Source organism: Psammomys obesus, unplaced genomic scaffold (genome assembly GCF_907164565.1).
Source record: "Psammomys obesus unplaced genomic scaffold, mPsaObe1.curated_primary_1811, whole genome shotgun sequence".
NCBI classification, from domain to species: domain Eukaryota; kingdom Metazoa; phylum Chordata; class Mammalia; order Rodentia; family Muridae; genus Psammomys; species Psammomys obesus.
Genome location: NW_026596040.1, coordinates 6,136,924 through 6,155,373, shown reverse-complemented (window position 1 = coordinate 6,155,373; position 18,450 = coordinate 6,136,924). Strand labels below are relative to the sequence as shown.

The 18,450-nt window shown below is 38.7% G+C and overlaps 1 protein-coding gene across 1 annotated transcript in view; it reads left to right on the top strand.

Moving 5' to 3' along the window:
- LOC129688060 (serine protease inhibitor Kazal-type 11-like) overlaps window positions 1-4,689 on the top strand; it is a 6,402-nt gene extending 1,713 nt beyond the window's left edge. The window contains exons 2-3 of the mRNA XM_055622816.1: window positions 2,634-2,677; window positions 4,573-4,689. Coding sequence (XP_055478791.1) covers window positions 2,634-2,677; window positions 4,573-4,689 — 161 coding nt within the window. The remainder of the gene's footprint in view (window positions 1-2,633; window positions 2,678-4,572) is intronic.
- The last annotated feature ends 13,761 nt before the right edge of the window (window positions 4,690-18,450 follow it).

Genomic DNA, 18,450 nt, shown 5'->3' with positions numbered 1-18,450 from the left:
GGGAAGCGGGGTCTCCCCATCTAGAGAGGCTCAACGGGAGTCTTTCAATCTCTGGAAGTAAGCACTCCCATGAATTTTTTAACATTAATTTAATCTATTTATTGAGAATATATCTTTTTTTTTGGTGTGAGTGCTAGTTTGTTTTCTTAAAAGATTTCATCTGTCATTTATTGTGGAATCTCTGGCAACTGCACCCTAAAAAATCAGAATTACAGCCACCGGAATGCTGGACAGAGTATATTTGTTATTTTTATTTAAAATCAAAGCATTCAAAAACCATTAGAAATAGGATGCTGTGAAAATGTTAAGAAATTATAAAAGTTCAAGAAGGTGACCAGATACATATAAATATTAGGCAATCCATTGACTGGGGGTTTTGGATATGGTTTAATTAACAGAGTGTTTATTTGCCTTGTAAATACCAGGTCCCAGTTTCATTCCTTAATTAGCATAATGGCACAAGTCTGTAATTGTTCAAGGAAGAAAGATATAGATGGAGTCCTGGGGCTCACTGACCTTCTATATGAGGTGATGTGGGGGAATTTTAGGTTTGTATTTTACAAACACATTCCAAACACATGTATAAGTTGAATGACATTTGAGAAATAACACCCAACATTCTTGACTGTTCTCCACATGCACACAAATATACATGAACTGCATAAAAAGAACCATACCAACACAGGTGCATGTGTGCATGCATGCATGCAAACACACACACACACACACACACACACACACAGACACACACACAAATACACACAGCACAGCACAGAGAAATCCATGCTTCCTTTTGTTCGTGTTGATAGCAACCAGGTTACCATGTTGAAAACAGAAATGGATTCTTTCCTTTACTACTGCTCACACCCAAATGAAATAGCACCAACCACCACAACCAAGCTTTACAAGATAGTTGATGAGTGGGAACAGTCAAAATGCATTACCGACATGTATACACTGAACAAATGGAAGCACTGCTATAGCCTCAGACCTAATGTTTTTCTATATTTAAAATTTTATTGACATGATACTTTTTCAAATCCAAGCCTCGCTTCCTTAGAGACCAGACTTTCTAACTTAAAAGCATCTTTTCCACAGAGAGGCTTACTCTCTTTAGTGAGTATTTGCTTGGGCTGTTGATTTCAAGATTCATTGTAATCAGAGAGAATATAAGATATTATTTACATTTTCCTGTATTTTTGAGATTTGTTTTTGTCCTATTGTGTGATGATATATTTTGGAGAATGTCAGTACCCTGGAGAAAATGTGTATTATAGTTCCAGATGGAGACGTTCTGTCAAGGGATGTTGGGGACTTTTGCTCTGTGTTTCTTTACCTTCAGTGCTTCCCTTTTTAGCTTCTGTCTGGATGACTTGTCTTGTGGTGTGATTTGGGTATAGAAGTCACTGGTTATTAGTATGGTGGGGCTAATATGAGATTATTTATTGGCTGTATTTGCTTTTTGGAAGATGGGCATCTCGGCTCTGTGGACATCTGTTTAGAATTATAGGTTCCTCTTGATGTGTTTTTCCCTTTATCCGTAAGAAGTAATCTTTAAAAATAATCCATTTTGCACAGGTTTTTTTTCTGAGTCTGATACTCCAACCAAGAGCCATTCATGGAGATAACCTAGAACCCCTGCACAATTGTAGCCCATGGCAACTCAGTGTCCCAGTGTGGTTGCCCTAGGAATGGGAACAGGGACTGTCTCTGACATGAACTTAGTGGCCTGCTCTTTGATCACTTTCCCCTGAGGCAGGTGCAGGCTTACCAGGCCACAGAGGAAGACATATCAGCCACTCCTGATGATACCTGATAGAATAGGATCAGATGGAAGGGGAGAAGGCCCTCCCCAATGAGGACCGGGGAGAGGCTTGGGTGGAGAAGAGGGAGAGGGAGTGTAGGAATGGGAGGGGACAGGGTTAGAGCTACAGTGGAAATATAAAGTGAATAAACTGTAATTAATAAAAGATAAATTAAAAAAGTAATCCATTTTGACCATTATTAGTTTGAAGTCTATTTTCTCATCAATATCTGTATAAGACCTTTTTTGTATCTTTAATTGACTCTAGTTAATTCAGTTATTAGTTTATGTTCTCTTTAATTTATTTAGATTAGTCTCATATTCTTTAGCTTTGTATTCACATAGGTGCCAAGCCAATACAAGTAAATACAGGTGCCAGCAAAATGATGCATTAAAGAAAAGGAAATGGTGGTGTTTTTAAATTAGGGTTGAAATATAATAAACATTCAGTAGCTGCCATTTCCATAGTTGAAGTCTCCCTGAAAATATTATCTTAGTACTGTGACAAATACCTTCTTGCTTCCAATGTCACAAGGGTAAGCAATTTGCATCAGTCACTTCTAAACATTGATACTTCCCATCTTAGACTATAGCTTTTCTCTGTAAATATTTTTACCTTGTTTCCTTTAAATAATTTGTAGGTGTGTATGTGTTCATATATGCCACAGAGCATATGTTGAAGTCAGAGGACAATTTGTGGGAGTTGATTCTCTCCTTCCACTATGAGGGAGCTGGGACATCGAACTCAGCTCCTCAGGCTTGGTAGCTAAACCATCACCCTTCTCCTCTCCCATCTTTCTGATTTTCTTCTCTTTTTCCTTTTCACTAGTTCCAGACACTGATGCTACAGGTCAACCAGCTAAAAGAAAACCGGTAAACGAATACTGATTAACATGGACATTTAATTTCTTTCCTTTTTTCTTCCCTGACTCAATGGTCATTGTGTAATCAGTTGATCAGTGACCACGAGTTTGTAGGATTTCTGTTATTTCTGTTGTTGTTGAGTTCCAGCTTTAATCCATGGTGGTCTGATAAGACTCAGGGGGTCATTTCAATCTTCTGATAACTGTTGAGCCTTGCTTTTTGCTTGAGTATATGGCCAGTTTTTAGAAGGTTCTGTGAAGTGCTCAGAAGAAGTTATAATCTCTTGTGTTCAGTGAAATGTTCTATAAATATCTCTTACGTCCATTTAATTCATGAAGTCTGTTATTTTTATCATTCCTCTTTTAATTTCTGTCTTGATGATCTGCCCTTTGGTGTGAGTGGGATGTTGATATTTCCCACTATTAATGTGCAAAGTCAGATGTGTGATTTAAGCTTAATATTCTTGTAAGCTTGCAGACAAGCACCTGATAGAATTATCCTCTTAGAGAGACTCTACTATGTAGCATCTCAAAACCGATGCTGAGACTCACAACCAAACATTGGGCAATGAGTAGGGAGTCTTGAGGAAAATTGGGAGGAAAGAGAAAAGGACCCAGAAGTGACAAGAGTTCACAAGAAGACCAACACAGTTAACTAACCAGGGTCCAGAGGGGCTTGCTGAGACTGAAGAATCAATCAAGGACCATGCAGAAACTTGACCTAGGGCCCCTACAAAGATGAATCAGATGGGCAGCTTAGGCTTGGTGTGGGTTCTCTAGTGAGGGAAGTGGGAAGTTCATCTGACAGGGCTCACTTGCCAGCTTTTTAATTGCTTTTACCTGGCAGGACTGCCTTGCAAGGCCACAGGGGAGGAGGACATGCTCAGTACTGATGCAACTTGATGAGCTGGGTTGGATGGGAAAGGGAGCTGCCCTTTTCAGACCAATAGGAAAGTGGGGAGAAGAGAGGGAGGGAGAAGAGAGAGGGGGGAGACTGAGATGGGAGGTGAGATGGAGAGCTACAGTCAGGATCTAAAGTGACTGAAAAATTAATAATTAAAAAAAGAAATTTAACAGGTAACCTTTTGGCCTTTCGAATGTCACTAAACAAAATGATAACACTGCAAACAGCTAAAAACAAACCCAAAAATTATTATTTTCATATTATACAAAGGTTGAGTAACAGTCCTGCCAATAATATAAAACTCAATATTATAGACAAGGTAGAAAATTTGATATTCAAAAGTTCAATTAATGAACAAAATCCTTGTTGTATACAGGTATATAGTATGTTTTGCAAATTTTTTAAAGTAGAATGATTTATTCTAAAAAAGAAGACTGAAAGCAATAAAATACCCATTTCAGGGTGGGTTAAACATCAATTTTTATGAAGTCAGACACTGGAATATAACATTAATGTTAAGAAGAACTATTCTCAATAAATAAAAGGTAAAACTTATACAAAGCTGAAAACCAGATTCATCAAAATTGCAAATTTTCTGTATCTACAAATAATTCATGCAGTCAACAATAAATTTCATCTGTGTATAAATATGCAGTGACAGCTATATGTGTCTATAACATGCACAGTGAGTGTGTCGAGCAGGATAGGAATACAACAAATAAGTCAGATTCATGATTTTTCTCAGTACAAAACAATGGAGGAGATTTTATGTGAGTATGAGATGAAGTTGTAGAACGAGAGCCTAATCATGAAATTTCAGTCCCTTCATTACATTACAATAAAATATCTGATTTATAAGTAATTAGGAATGTGTTAAGTTTGAGTAGAATGTATCATGTAAATATTTATATTTAATAGTTAATATTGAATTATTTTATTATGTGTAATTTTATACCAATCATCATTATCTGATAGATTTTATGTTGTTTTATGTTTAACAGCCAAACTGTAGTCAGTATAAACGTAAGTCTATGTGCTCCAAAGAAAAGGACCCAATTTGTGCAGACGACAGAGATACTTACCTCAATGAATGCTTCTTCTGCATCCAAAAGTTGTAAGAATACATGGTTTAATATTATGTCTTCCAAATAAGTGGAAAGAATGTCAGGTACTGGTGAAAAAAATCCTGTTTCTGATAACATGGATATGACATAGCCAGAGAATAACCACTTTCACTAAAGAAAACACAGGAGACTATTTGTAAATTTCCTTAAAGTTCCTTGATTTATGGTAGTTTTTGTATTGCTTTGTTAGCAGAAGTTTACTGAATAGTCTTCCAAAATGTTGATCAATTAATTTTTTGTGATTTTTAGAAACGAGAGCAGTAGACAAACAACTCAATACAAAAATGTAAGATCAAGCATGGGTACTGTCACAGTTTCCTTCTATTGTTATGGCAAATATCATAATTAAGAAAAAAAAACAGCCAAGAAGAAGATGAGACTTATTTTAGTTAACAGGTTATAGTCTGTCATTGAGAGAAGTCAGGTCAAGAAATTGAGCAGGAAGTTGAAGTAGAAACCATGGAGGAACATTGCCTTCTGGTTCACTCCTAGGCTCAGGTTCAGCTACTCCCTTATACTTCCTCGACCACTTGCCCAGAGAATTGTGTCCCCTGAGATGGGCTGTGCCCTCCTACATTAATTAACAGTCAAGACAACCCTCTCCCCCACTGCCTCCCATACTTGCTCATGACCAATCTGATTTGGGCAATTCCTCAATTGCGCCTCAGTTGATTTTAGGTTGTGCCAGGTTCCCATATAAAGCTAGCAAAGATAGATGCTCAATGATTATCCCCACTGCTGAGGAAGAAACTAAAGTACAGAATTCTGAAATTCATCACAATTGGCTCTGATGCTATGGGAGGACTTCTGTAGTGGTCTACCTTTTCTCTTCAAGTTGTTGACAGACCTAAGCCTTCTTCAAGTCCAGGGAAGTCTAGGGAACATTTTCCACACTTCTTTATCACTGAGAATCATATCACTGTCTTCTTATGTAGGCTATGTTTAAAATATTACATTATCAGTGCTAGAATATTCTCATATGTATTCTTTTTAATTTGAGTGACATCATATTTTCCTCTCAAGTGTTTCCTTCCATAAATTTTTGTGTTCATTTAGTTCTCAGCTGCAATTTTATTCCAGCCCCCCCCCAAAAAAAAAGCAATTTTTAATGCTTTTCTCTTTTGAGTGGGCAGATCCTAAATTGTAGAAAAGGCTCATTTACAAGCGTGGGGAATATGAGGGCCCAGGTACATTTAGAAAGGGACAGGCAATGACACTCCACACCAATCCCCGTTCATAACTTTCCATTAAAATGGATGTCATACAATCCTTAATCAATTGAAAATTATAGTGCAAAAATTAATTTTTTCTTCTAACTTTTTTATTTGCAGAAGGAGAAGAATAAAATTGAGATATTTTGGGAAGTGTAGAGAAGAATAATAGTACAACAATAACCAAGAGGAATGTTCATACACAGGGCCTTACCTTCCTAATCAGGAGGTGAAGTCTTCTATGATTCATAATGTGGAATACAGAATATTGAAGAGTCTTTCCAATATGAACCTGTCACTGAATGATTTTATTTTCATGTAATTGATGGTGATGTGAAGACATGATTTCTTAATTTTTTATAAGTCATCAACTGTGAATTTTAATCATAGATGTTTTAATCAATAAAATGTGGTTGTGCCTATTCTTGGAACTATTTTATTTGGGGTTTTATGCCTCTACTTGCACTCTCCACCCTACCATTCCTCTTAATACCTTCCACACCCCAACACTAGGTAGGAGAGAAAGAAGGTTAGTGGGGAGAGGTGATGTCAGTCTCTTTACTACTTCCAGCTGGTCAGCGTCATCAGGTTCTTTGGGGCAATACCAATCTCACTTGTCAGGATATCTAGCAGTTCAGGAAACCAGCAACAACAAACACAGCAGAAGCATGAACCAGCAACAGCATAAAGAGCAGCCACCTTCTTCTTTCTCAGAGATTTTGGCTGTCTTCTGGTTCTGGTACTTATACCTTTTTGAGTCCTCAGAATTCGAGTAACTGCAGCTGGCACCAACCACATCCCTCTCTGATCTGCAGGAGTCGATTATCAGCTGTGAATAAACTAAGGCGTCCCCATATCCCACTCTTGTGATTAAAACAAAAACATATTTGTATAACATAACTGGAATAGTGATCTGAAATAGTGTTGATGGGATATTTGCTTAATCACTTACATACCTAGCATTAATTCATAATGGAGCCACCCAGCATAATGTACAATTTTACCCAGAAGTGATGGTGCCTGCCTGTAATCCTCTGTCCTTGAGAGGTAGATACAGAAGGACCAGGAACCTAAGGTCATCCTTGAGTATGTCACAGTTGCTTTGAGTTCATATGAATATTTGTCCTGTTGCACCCAGAAAACATTGTTTCTTCAAGTTATTAACTGCCTCTGGCTTTTACAGTCTTTCTGCCTTTTCCTTCACATAGATTCTCAGGTCTTCAGAGGTGTTGTATGCTACAGATAACCCACGCAGGGTGGGAGCTCTCTGAAGTCTTCTGTTTTCTGCATGGTGACCAGTGATTGGTTTGTTTGTTATTTGCATTCTACTGCAAGGAGAATTTTCTTTGAGAAGGGCTGAGTGATGTGATTTTTCTCCCATCTTTTTTCCATCTGTGGTAGTATCTGTGGTTGATGGTGAGATGTGGTTTTTGGAGGCAAGCAAAGGTGGATCCTGTTTTCTAATCCAATGTACTACCTAGACTGCTTTAAAAAGAAACATTTTACACAGGTATTAAGTGGGACATCTTGAGGCTAGCACTTTTCCCTTGACTAAGAATGCAGATACTAGCGCTTCCTCAAGATCTAGCCATACCACTCCTAGGAATATATCCAAAAGAGGCTCAAGTACACAATAAAGACATTCGCTCAACCATGTTTGTAGCAGCTTTATTTGTAATAGCCAGGAGCTGGAAACAACCCAGATGCCCCTCAGTGGAGGAATGGATGCAGAAATTGTGGTACATCTACACAATGGAGTATTACTCTGCAATGAAAAATAAGGAAATCATGAAATGTTCAGGTAAATGGTGGGATCTGGAAAGGATCATCCTGAGGGAGCTGTCCCAGAAGCAGAAACACACACACAGTATATACTCACTCATATAGACATATAACATAGGATAAACCTAGTAAAATCTGTACATCTAAAGAAACTAATCAAGAGAGAGGACCCTGACTAAAATGCTCAATCCCCATCCTGAAAGGCAAAGAGGATGGACATCAGAAGAAGAAGAAAACAGGAAACAAGCCAGGAACCTGCCACAGAGGGCCTCTGAAAGCCTCTGCAGTATAGACTGTCAAAGCAGACGCTGATTCTGATGGCCAACTGTTGCGCAGAGTGCATGGAATCTTATGTAAAAAGTGGGAAATAGTAAGAGCTGGAGAGGATGGGAACCCCACAAGGAGAGCAACAAAACCAGAAAACTTGAACACAGCAAACTTCCCAGAGACTCACACTCCAACCAAGGACTATTCATGGAGATAACTTAGAACCCCTGCACAGAAGTAGCCCATGGCAGTTCAGTGCCCAAGTGGGTTCCATAGTAATGGGAAGAGGGACTTCCTCTGACATAATCTGATTGGCCTGCTCTTTGATTGCCTCCCCCTGAGGGGGGAGCAGCCTTACCAGACCACAGAAGATGACAATGCAGCCACTCCTGATGTGATCTGATAGATTAAGACCAGAAGGAAGGAGAGGAGGACCTCCCCTATAAGTGACTTGGGGAGGGGCATGCATCAAGAAGGGGGAGGGAGGTTGGGATTGGGAGGGGAGGAGAGAGGGACTTATGGGGGGATACAAAGTGAATAAAGTGTAATTAATAAAAAAAAAGAATGCAGATGCTCGAAACAGTTGAGTCCACTCTTGTGAGAATTTATTAGAGTCTTTCAGACGTCAGGCTCTTTTTACTCTAGGGTCATGTCAGATTGCAAGTTTACCCTGAGACGGTTTAATTATAGTTCTCTCTACAGGATAGAGAGTGGTTTGTACAGATGACCAGAAATGTATGGTTCCAAATCTGGTTGTCACATTTACTGAATACCGTGAGAACAAGCATTGTCTTTGAGGTGTTCCATGTAGCCATACCGAGTCAAGGAGAAGGCATTCCAGGAGAAATAAAGTCTCAGAATCTACAATTGGATTACTATTATTATTGTTATCATTGTTTTACTCATCCTGTTCATGATAACCCCAGCAAATTTCATCACAGATCAAGACGTGACGATCTGGAGACAGCATGTTTCCTAGGCACAGTCCATTCTGTAATGTGGCTGTGATAAAGGATTGGCCTTTTCCTATTCTGAAAAAAAAAAGGGGGCAATTCATCATTTGGGCCCCTTCTCTCTTCACCTTTAGTCTGTTGCTCTTCCTCCAGAACTTGGTTATTGAATACCAAGAAAGCAATGTTCACCAGCTGGTTCTGAGTGGTATGATGCTGGCTGGGTCTGTAGTTTCTGAAGAATCCTTGACTGTCAGAGGCTAGCTTGTCCTTTAGGGAACATGAAACCCAGGTCGTTGAATTTTCTGAAAGCCTCTATTAGTCCCTTGAGATATATGGCAAAACATTTCCTCCCTTCCTTTAGTGACGTCTTTGATCTTGTTCTAGTGAACAGGTTCCTTATTTTAGTTGTTCATTAGTGAAGCTTATTAATAATGTTATTCTATGCCTGAGTCCCTCCTGGGTATAATTGCAGTCAGTGTGTTCTTTATCTGGGAAGGCTTGTGCACATGGCTGATGTACCCCGGCACCCTGACAGAATAACTCATCGGCTTGAGGTCCAGCTTATCCAACATGAGCAGTGAAGATTAAGTTCGTAGGACTTCTCAAGTAAGTGGCTGAAGTGAAGGCCTTAAAGCGGCTGCTGGTCCTTGAGCTGTGGTGGGAAGTGTGTTACTGAAAAAAGTACCATAAACTTGGGTTGTTTCCACAGTGCCAGGCCCTTTTCTTGAAGAGTGAAGGGATCTAGCTTGAGAACAACCCAGAAAACTGGGAAAACTGGAAACTTTCCACTAATTGCTAAGTGCAGAGTATACCCTCTCCCTTCTGCTCCCCACTCCCGGCCTGAGGACTCAAACTCACAGACAGTCAGACAGTTGCTGGAAAAAGCCTAAGGACATGGATGCCGGGAGTCCTTGGAACATTCACACAGACCATTGCTGGAAAAGCCCCCAAGGACACAGGTGGGGGCAGGCAATCCTTGGAGAAACTGCAAAGCGGGCAGCTTAACCCTGAGTATGCTGGCCCAAGCACGTAGCTAGACCCAGAATATCCACCAATGAAAAAATGTCCTGCTGCTGTTTCCAAAGTTGCCTATAAAAACCCAAAGCTTTTGTTCCTCTGGGTCGCCTCTCCTTAAGGTGCAGGAGAGCCCACAATGTTGGTTTCAATAAACCTCTTGCTGTTTGTATCGATCCTAGTCTCCGTGCCTCACTCTGGGGCCTTCCCCTGTAATGTAGGACTCCCAGGAGTCTTACAAGAGTACTGTAGGCCCAGGAAAGAAAGGTTCTTAGGAGGACCCACTGCTGTGGGATTCAGTTCTGTTGGATTGAATTGCTTTTGTTCTGGAGATATGGAGCAAATGGGAGGATGTGTTTGTGTGTGGACCTCTGTGAAGTGAAAACAGATACTTGTTATTTTGTTTGTTTGTTTGCAAAATGGAGTTTGCATGCAGTCTGAGATCATCTAAGATATCACAGTGTTCCCTCTTTTTTTTTTTTCCTCTTAACAGAGCCTCTTCTCATGGCATGGAGTCCTGAAAGCCTGTGCAGAAGGCACTTCCTACAATTTCTGTTGCCTCACACTGAATATACCTGGTATAGGATGACAGATCCTGAACAGTGAGCATTTATCATTTAACCTGATTTTCTGATTACTACTTGTAAAGAGTCTAGACTTTAATTTTTTTTTTTTAAACCATCACCTTTGTTTAGGTTCTGGGTAACAAAATTATCCCCACAGCTGAGGTTACATCATAATGACTAGTTGAAAGAAACTACAGGAAAATTTCCAGATTGGAAAAGTGCATCCTTTCTCTACCTTCTTCAACCCTCAAAGAAACCACATGGTTAGTCAGTCTATTGTCCCTCCTGTCTCAGGACCCACCACCTGCCAAGCGTATCTGCAACATCATTACAAACACTGTGCTCCAAATGCTTTCTAGGCTAGTGTGTCCTCAGCTGGTGTATAAACAACCAGCACTTCCTGTCCTCTACAAGTCTGCTGCTCACAAAAGAGGAGCAAGCAGGAGCATGTTGGGCAGGGGGCAGGAAGTACACTAGGATTTTTCCTAAGTGGGTTGGTGACTGAGTCTTTTCCTCCATTGTCTGTGGTTGTTCCTCCCAGGTTTCTGCAACTGGCTTCTTTGAAAGGAGTGAGTGCGAGGGAAATGAAGAAAGGGAGAAGGAGGTCACCCTTTAAGAAGTCGTCCAAGTTCAGAAAAGGCAGAGAGCCTTTGTGTGAATAGGAGTTTTACCCATGTGGGCAGCATTGAAGCATTTCCATACAGATTTATCAAAGTGGGGTAGGTAAACAAGTTTGTATGAAAGTCTTACAAGATGGTGGAGATCAAGTAATTTGAATTCCTTGTCCTAGATAATAATAGTTTTATAGTGTTTGACAGAAAAGGCTAATATTTATTATGTCTCTTTTAAAGGTACCAGTTATGGGTTTAATCAGTGGAGGTGAGACTGCACCTTCCACAAATGGTGCTGCTCACACTGGCTAAAGTTACATGGAGAAGACATTCATTCTTATCTCCCACTCTGCAGGAAACACCAGATGGAGAGGAGATCTCACCATAAGTCCTAAGAGCCTAATCCTGATAAAAGAGAAAGCAGGGAACACACCTTTCCTTTCTTCTTTCATTTAAAAATAATTGTTTTAAAATTAATTTATTTTTAATTAATTACAATTTATTCATTTTGTATCTCAGCTAAAGCCCATTCCCTCATCCCTGCCAATCCTGCCCTCCCTGCCTCTACTTGTCCCATGCCTCTCCCCCAGTCCACTGATAAAGGGGACCTTCTTCTCTTTCCATCTGACCCTAGCCTATCAGGTCTCATCAGGACTGGCTTCATTGTCTTCCTCTGTGGCATGGTAAGGCTGCTCCTCCCTCAGGCAGTGGTAATCAAAGAGCCAGCCACTGTGTTTATGTCAGAGACAGCCCCTGTTTCTTACTAGGGAACCCACTTGGACACTGAGCTGCCATGGGCTACATCTGAGCAGGGCTTCTAGGTTATCTCCATGTATGGTCCTTGGTTGGAGTATCAGTCTCAGAAAAGAACACTGGGCCCAAATTTTTTGGTTCTGTTTCTCCCCTACTGTTTTCTTTATGAAGGAGATTAGACGGTGCTGAAGGTGGTATCACAACCACTTTTCTGATAATTAAAGTACCACAGCCAGTACTTTCTGGTAACTAAAAAATAAGTAAGTAAGTACACAATATTCAAGTTAGTCTCAGCCTTCTTGTTTGTGTTTTTAAAAAACTTTGTAACTAATGTCTGTGAACAACCTGTAAAGCATTTGCTCTAGTCTATGTAATGCTATATTTTTAGACCATTGTGCAGGCATTTTAAGACACTAATTATGTTAGGAGTTCAGCTTGACAATCTAGAGAAATCAGGTTCCACTGCCCTTCCAGTCTGGTCTCTACCTCCCAGTGAGAGAACAGCAGGTTTAAACAAGTGTCCTCCATTATCTCTGCATGATTCTGCAGACTTCACAGAAGCCTGTACAGAAACCTACTTCCTTGTCTCTACCACTCCAAACAAACAGATATCTACTGAGAAACTGGCTTTGAGCTTTGGCCAGGCTTCCCAAGTCCTGAGGGCAAGTGATGGTACTGTGAGATATTTGTGAGTCTCAACAGAAAAAAAAAAAAAAATCTGCTGGAGAGAGCGAGACAGAGTGCAAATCAGAGCTCACATCTGCTTCTGCTTTCCCCTTTGCCAGAGCTTCCAGCAAAGCTAATGGCAGGTCCACATTCAGGATGGGTCTTACCACTCAGGTCATCGACTGACCGTTGTGAACCAAAGGCCTTCAAAAAAAGGCTTTCAAGTGTGATATACCAACTGCTTACATAAGCTCTCTACTTAGTCAACTTGACAAGTAGAATTAGTCTCTCAATTTTTGTATTTTATGATGTTCTCATTAGTAACTCACATATGAGAGTACTAATTCTATCACACCCTGCTGATAGATATCTATGGCCTTTCTGGTTGATGTCTTTGTTGTTTGTGAATCATGAAAATAATTGCAAAGCTGAGAATGGGTAAGCAAGTGGTTCTGAGCGCCTGCATCTATGCAGCCTGAAATTGCTGCAGGTCTTAGGTTCAGTTTGGGAAGAAGACAACCACATGGATACATTATCCCTGAGGAAACGCCCAGTCCATGCCATAATCTACAGCACTCAATCTGCTTATGTACAATATCATCTTAATATTCATCCACCAGAGCCTTTCCAAAGCTGCCAGGCAGCTGCCTTAAGCACTAACCAAGATGTGGTTGATCACAAGAAAGAAGGAGACAGATAATTGGTTCTCAATTGGGGTATAAGGGCACAATCTAATAACAGAAAGATATTCTAATGTCTTATAGTAAAACAGAGTAAATATGGTTGGGAACAATTATTTTAATATTTCAAATGCAGTTGGAAGAATTTTGAATATTGTCAATACAAATAGATAAAAGTTTGAAGTGAAAAACATATTTATTCTATTATATTGTCCATTTATATATATATATATCACTGTATATTATAATTATGCATTGCCATGAATTAATTAAAAATAAAAATATGAATATAGGAAGGGGATTAAATTATTAGGTTTTTATTTTTTTATAAATTAAAATTTATTCACTTTGTATCCCAGCTGTAGTCCCCTTCCTCATCCCCTCTCAATTCCACCCTCCCTCCTTCATCTCCTCCCATGCTCCTTCCAGGGTCCACTGATAAGGGAGGTCTTCCTCCCTTCTCTCTAACCCTAGCCAATCAGGTTTCATCAGGATTGACTGTATTGTCTTCCTCTGTGGCCTGGTAAGGCTGTTCCACCATCAGGGGGAGGTGATCAAATAGCAGGGTCAGATGGAAGGGGAGGAGACCCTCCCCTATCAGTAGATTTAGATAAGGGCATCATGGGAGGAGAAGGCAAGGGAGGGTGGGATTGGGAAGGAATCAGGGAAGGGGCTACAGGTGGGATACAAAGTGAATAAACTGTAATTAATATGATATATTAAAATTAAAAAAGAAAAAATAAAAGAGCCACCCACTGAGTTCATGTGAGAGACAGTCCCTGTTTTCTTTACTAGGGAACCCACTTCGAGACTGAGCTGCCATGGGCTACATCTCTGCAGGGGTTCTAGGTTATCTCCATGCATGGTTCTTGGATGGAATACCAGTCTCAGAAAAGACTCCTTGCCCCAATTTTTAGGTTCTGCTGTTCTTCTTGTGGAGCTCCTCTCCTGAGAGGTCTAATGTGCTATTGCACAGTAGGTGACCATAAAAATATAATATGCCCTGCATTTCAAAAGCTATAGGTATTTTAATTTTTTAATCATAAAGAACTCTTGAATATATAAATATTTCTCTAAATTATTTGTAAATTATGCAATATGTACATGAATTATATCACATATTACCAAAAATTACATAACACTTTTTTTATCTAGTACAATTTTATATTTAAGTATATCAGTCACCTAATATCTCATATTTCCAGATAAATCTAGATAAGTTTCAAGTTGTCCCAGATCAGGGGAAGTTCTTCTGGACAAGGGCTGATGTTTCTCAAGAAGTAGGCATATTGCTGCCTCCTTTGAGGACACAGCATACCTATGTTTATCTGTGCTTGGCTATTTGCATTACCTCCAACCAAGTTCCTCATTAAAATGATAATAAAAAGGCTCCAGAACTGGTTGGAGATGTCTGAGAAGGTAAGAGAAACAACAGACAGTCCTTGCAGAGCTGCTGATATCCCTGTTTCTGTTTTCACGTAGGTGGTGGAGATCCTCTGAGGTTCTGCTGTTGCCTAGAATTGCTATATGGAGTTTTCCAGGTCCCTTATTCGTAGGAGAAGGATTTCTGGTTTTGAAAAGGAAAATAAGAGATTTCATTATGGACATTGCCTTCAATGTAGCTGGGAGACTCCTGGATAAGCCAAGGGTTAGAAGACTATGTGAGTTCTTAGATTTGTAATGACATTATTTCCAGTCTCAAAGAGTCCTTCTGTGCTCTGAGTGTGTCTTGTTGATTCTGAGGATTCAAGGAATTATAAGGGAAGGGTCCACTACAGCTAGGGAAATGGCATAGAGTAGTTCCTTTCTCCACAAGATTCTCTCACTAGAAATGTGTTATACATGATCTTAAATGTTTATTTCACAGATTTGATAAAATGACTTCAATATGGATCAAATTCTTTCTTATCGTGGTCTTGGGACATCCTTATTTTGGTGAGTAAAATATTATGCCCTCACTCCATCGGTCAGGTAATTCTGGAGGCATCCATTGTAATTCAATAACAAATGGACTTTGGGAATATTAATCTTGTGTAGGAAAATGAAACAAATCAGGTCACAAAAGTGTTTGAAAATTACACTCTGAATGAATGGCTTTTATTCACTTTTCTTCCTAGAGAACTAAAGAAGGGGAGGTGAATTAGAATGGGTCACATGAACAGAGGGCAAGTTTCTGAACTTCTAATGCCAGTTACTTAAAGATCAAGGAATGAGGACTTGCTGAGCTTCAGGAGTTAAAGTCAGCTAAGATAATATAGGGAGAGTAAGTCTCTGAAAACAGTAAATGAAAAAGAAACAAGTAGTGGACTTTAGATGTTGTTGCTGTTATTATGCATTGATGGAAGATTTTTACTCTCATCCCACTATGGAGCTCAGGTAGAGGTTAAATGTAAAGAATGGGATGTAATATCTTCTAGCTCTGGTGTTCCCTGACACCGTCTCATTTATAGTTTTCAAACTGAATCTTCTAACATCCAGTTCTTTTTAAGGGATAGCTCACCGATTCTTCCACATATAAATGATAAATATCAAAATAATTTTGAGGTATTAGGTAGACATAAAGTATTGTATGAACAATATTTACTTCTGTGAGACAAATCCCGTGATTTTCAAGGGGTATATGTATAAGTAATCATCCCATGTGTTTTTGATATTAATTTAAACTATTTATTGCACATATATGTGATTTTTTTCTTTAGTGGGATCACTGGATGGTTTTCCTAAAAGTTGTCATCTGTCACTTGTTGACCATTATTATAGAAGTTGTGGTAACTATACCACGAAAAACATCAGAAGTATAATCACTAAAAAGCAGGATAAAATATTTTTCTTATTTTCACATATAATTAGAGTATTCAAAAAACCATGGGAATTCTGAAAAATACTCAGAATTTGTAAAAGTTCCACGAAGTGACCAGATATGGATAAACATTAAAAAAAAAATCCATTCAGTATGGGTTCTAAAGAAGGTTCAGTTAATAGAGTAGTTGCCCAGCAAATACAAGGACCAAATTCCATTCCTAAATTAGCATGATGGCAGGAGCCTGTATTTGTAGTTCAGGCAAGGCAGGAGGATTCCTGGGGCTCACTGACCTGCTATACTAGGCCAACTGGGAAATTTCAGGCTTGTCTTTTACAAATATACTCAAAACACACACAAAAGTTGACTGACATTTGAAACATATCACCCAAAGCTCTTCTCTGTTCTCCACATTCACACAAACAAATATGCACTGTATAAAAAAGGACCATCTGAATATAGGTGCCTGTATTTATACATGCCTGTGTTAGCACATATCACACACACATACACACTGCACCGAGAAATCCATGCCTTCTTTTTTGCATGTTGATAATAACAATATTACAATGTTTTAAAAAAAAACAATAGAAATGTATTCTTTCTTTTGCTACTGCTATCCTCATACCCAAATTAAATAGCCCTAACTACCACACCCAGGCTTTACTAGATAGTTGATGAGTGGGAACAAGCAAAGCATTATTGATAGGTATAAAGAATAAATGGAAACAGTGCTACAGTCTCAGACCTAATGTTTTGTACAGCCCTCACTTGACTGTATCTAACCCTCACCAAACAGCAGTTCAAATTCAACCTTCACTTCCTTAGAGACCAGACTTCCTAATTGGAAAGCACTTTCGCGACAGAGAGGCTTCCTCTCCTTAGTGAGTAGCAGCTTTGGCTGTTGATTTCTAGATTTATTTTGTTGTAGTCATAGGGAATATTAAAAATTATTTAAATTTGCTCTATTTTTGAGATCTGTTTTTTGACCTATTGTGTGGTTGTCTATTTTGGAGCAAGTCTCAGTATCTTTGAGAAAAACATGTATTGTAGTTACAGGAGTGAAACATTCTGTTGATACATGTTGGGTGCTTTTGCTCTGAGGGTCATTTAATTCCAGTGCTTCCGTATTTAGCTTTTGTCTGGATGACTTGTCTTTTGGTGTGAGTTAGGTATTGAAGTCACCTGTTATTACTATGTTGGGATTAATCTGAGATGACTTTTTAGCTGTTTTCTGAAGATGGGCACACCTGTGATCTGTGATGGTTTTTTTTCCCTTAATTAATGAGAAGTAATCTTTAAAAATAATCCATTTGACCATTATTAGACTGAAGTCTCTTTTGTCAATGATCTCTTCATAGACTTCTCTTTCTGTATCTTGAATTGACTCTAGTTAATTCAGTTATTAGTTTATGTTCTCTTTAATTTATTTAGATTAGTCTCATATTCTTTAACTTTATATTCACATAGGTGCCAAGCCAATACAAATAAATATAGGTGCCAGCAAGATGATGTATTAAAGAAAAGAAAGTGGTGGTTGTCTTTAAATTAAGGTTGAGATATAATAAGCTGCCATTTCCATAGTTGAAGTCACTTCATGAAAATATTATTTTAGTATTGTGACAAATATCCCTAGCTGCCAGTGTCAAAAGGGTAAGCAATTTGCGTCAGTCACTTCTAAATATTACTGATACTTCCCACCTTGGACTATAGATTTTCTCTGTAAATATTACCTTGTTTCCTTTAAATAATTTGTCAGTGTGCATGTGTTCATATATGCCATAGTGCATAAGTTGAAGCCAGAGGACAGCTTGTGGGAGCTGATTCTCTCCTTCCACTATTAGGGAATGGAAACATTGTACTCAGCTCCTCAGGTGTCTCCTGTCTTTCTGATTTTTTTTTTCTTTTTTCTTCTTCCCCTGGTTGCAGAGACTGCTGCTGGAGATGTAGAGGAGCCCAGACCAAAGGTAATATGATTAATATGGAAATTTAAAAGGTAAACTTCTGGCTTTTTAAATGTCACCAAACAAAATGGCAACCTTGAAAACAGCTAAAAACAAAACCAAAAACAATTGTTTCATTCTTATACCAAGGTTGATCAATAGTCTTGCCAACAAGAGAAAACTACTTAATGTTATTGAAACACAGAACATCTGGTTATTCAAAAATTCAATTAATGAACAAAATCCTTATTATATACAGGTGTATATTATATTTAAAAATATGTTTAAAGCAGAATGATTTATTTTATAAAAGAAGAAGACTGAATGCAATAAAAAAATCCAGTATATGGTGGGTTAAACATCAGTTTTCATGCATCAGACACTGTAATATTATATAAAAGTTAAGAAGAACTATTATTCTCAATAAATATGAAAAAAGCTTATACAAAGTTGAAAACCAGACTCATCTGAATTTGTATAATATTTTCTGTATCTACAATTTCCTCATA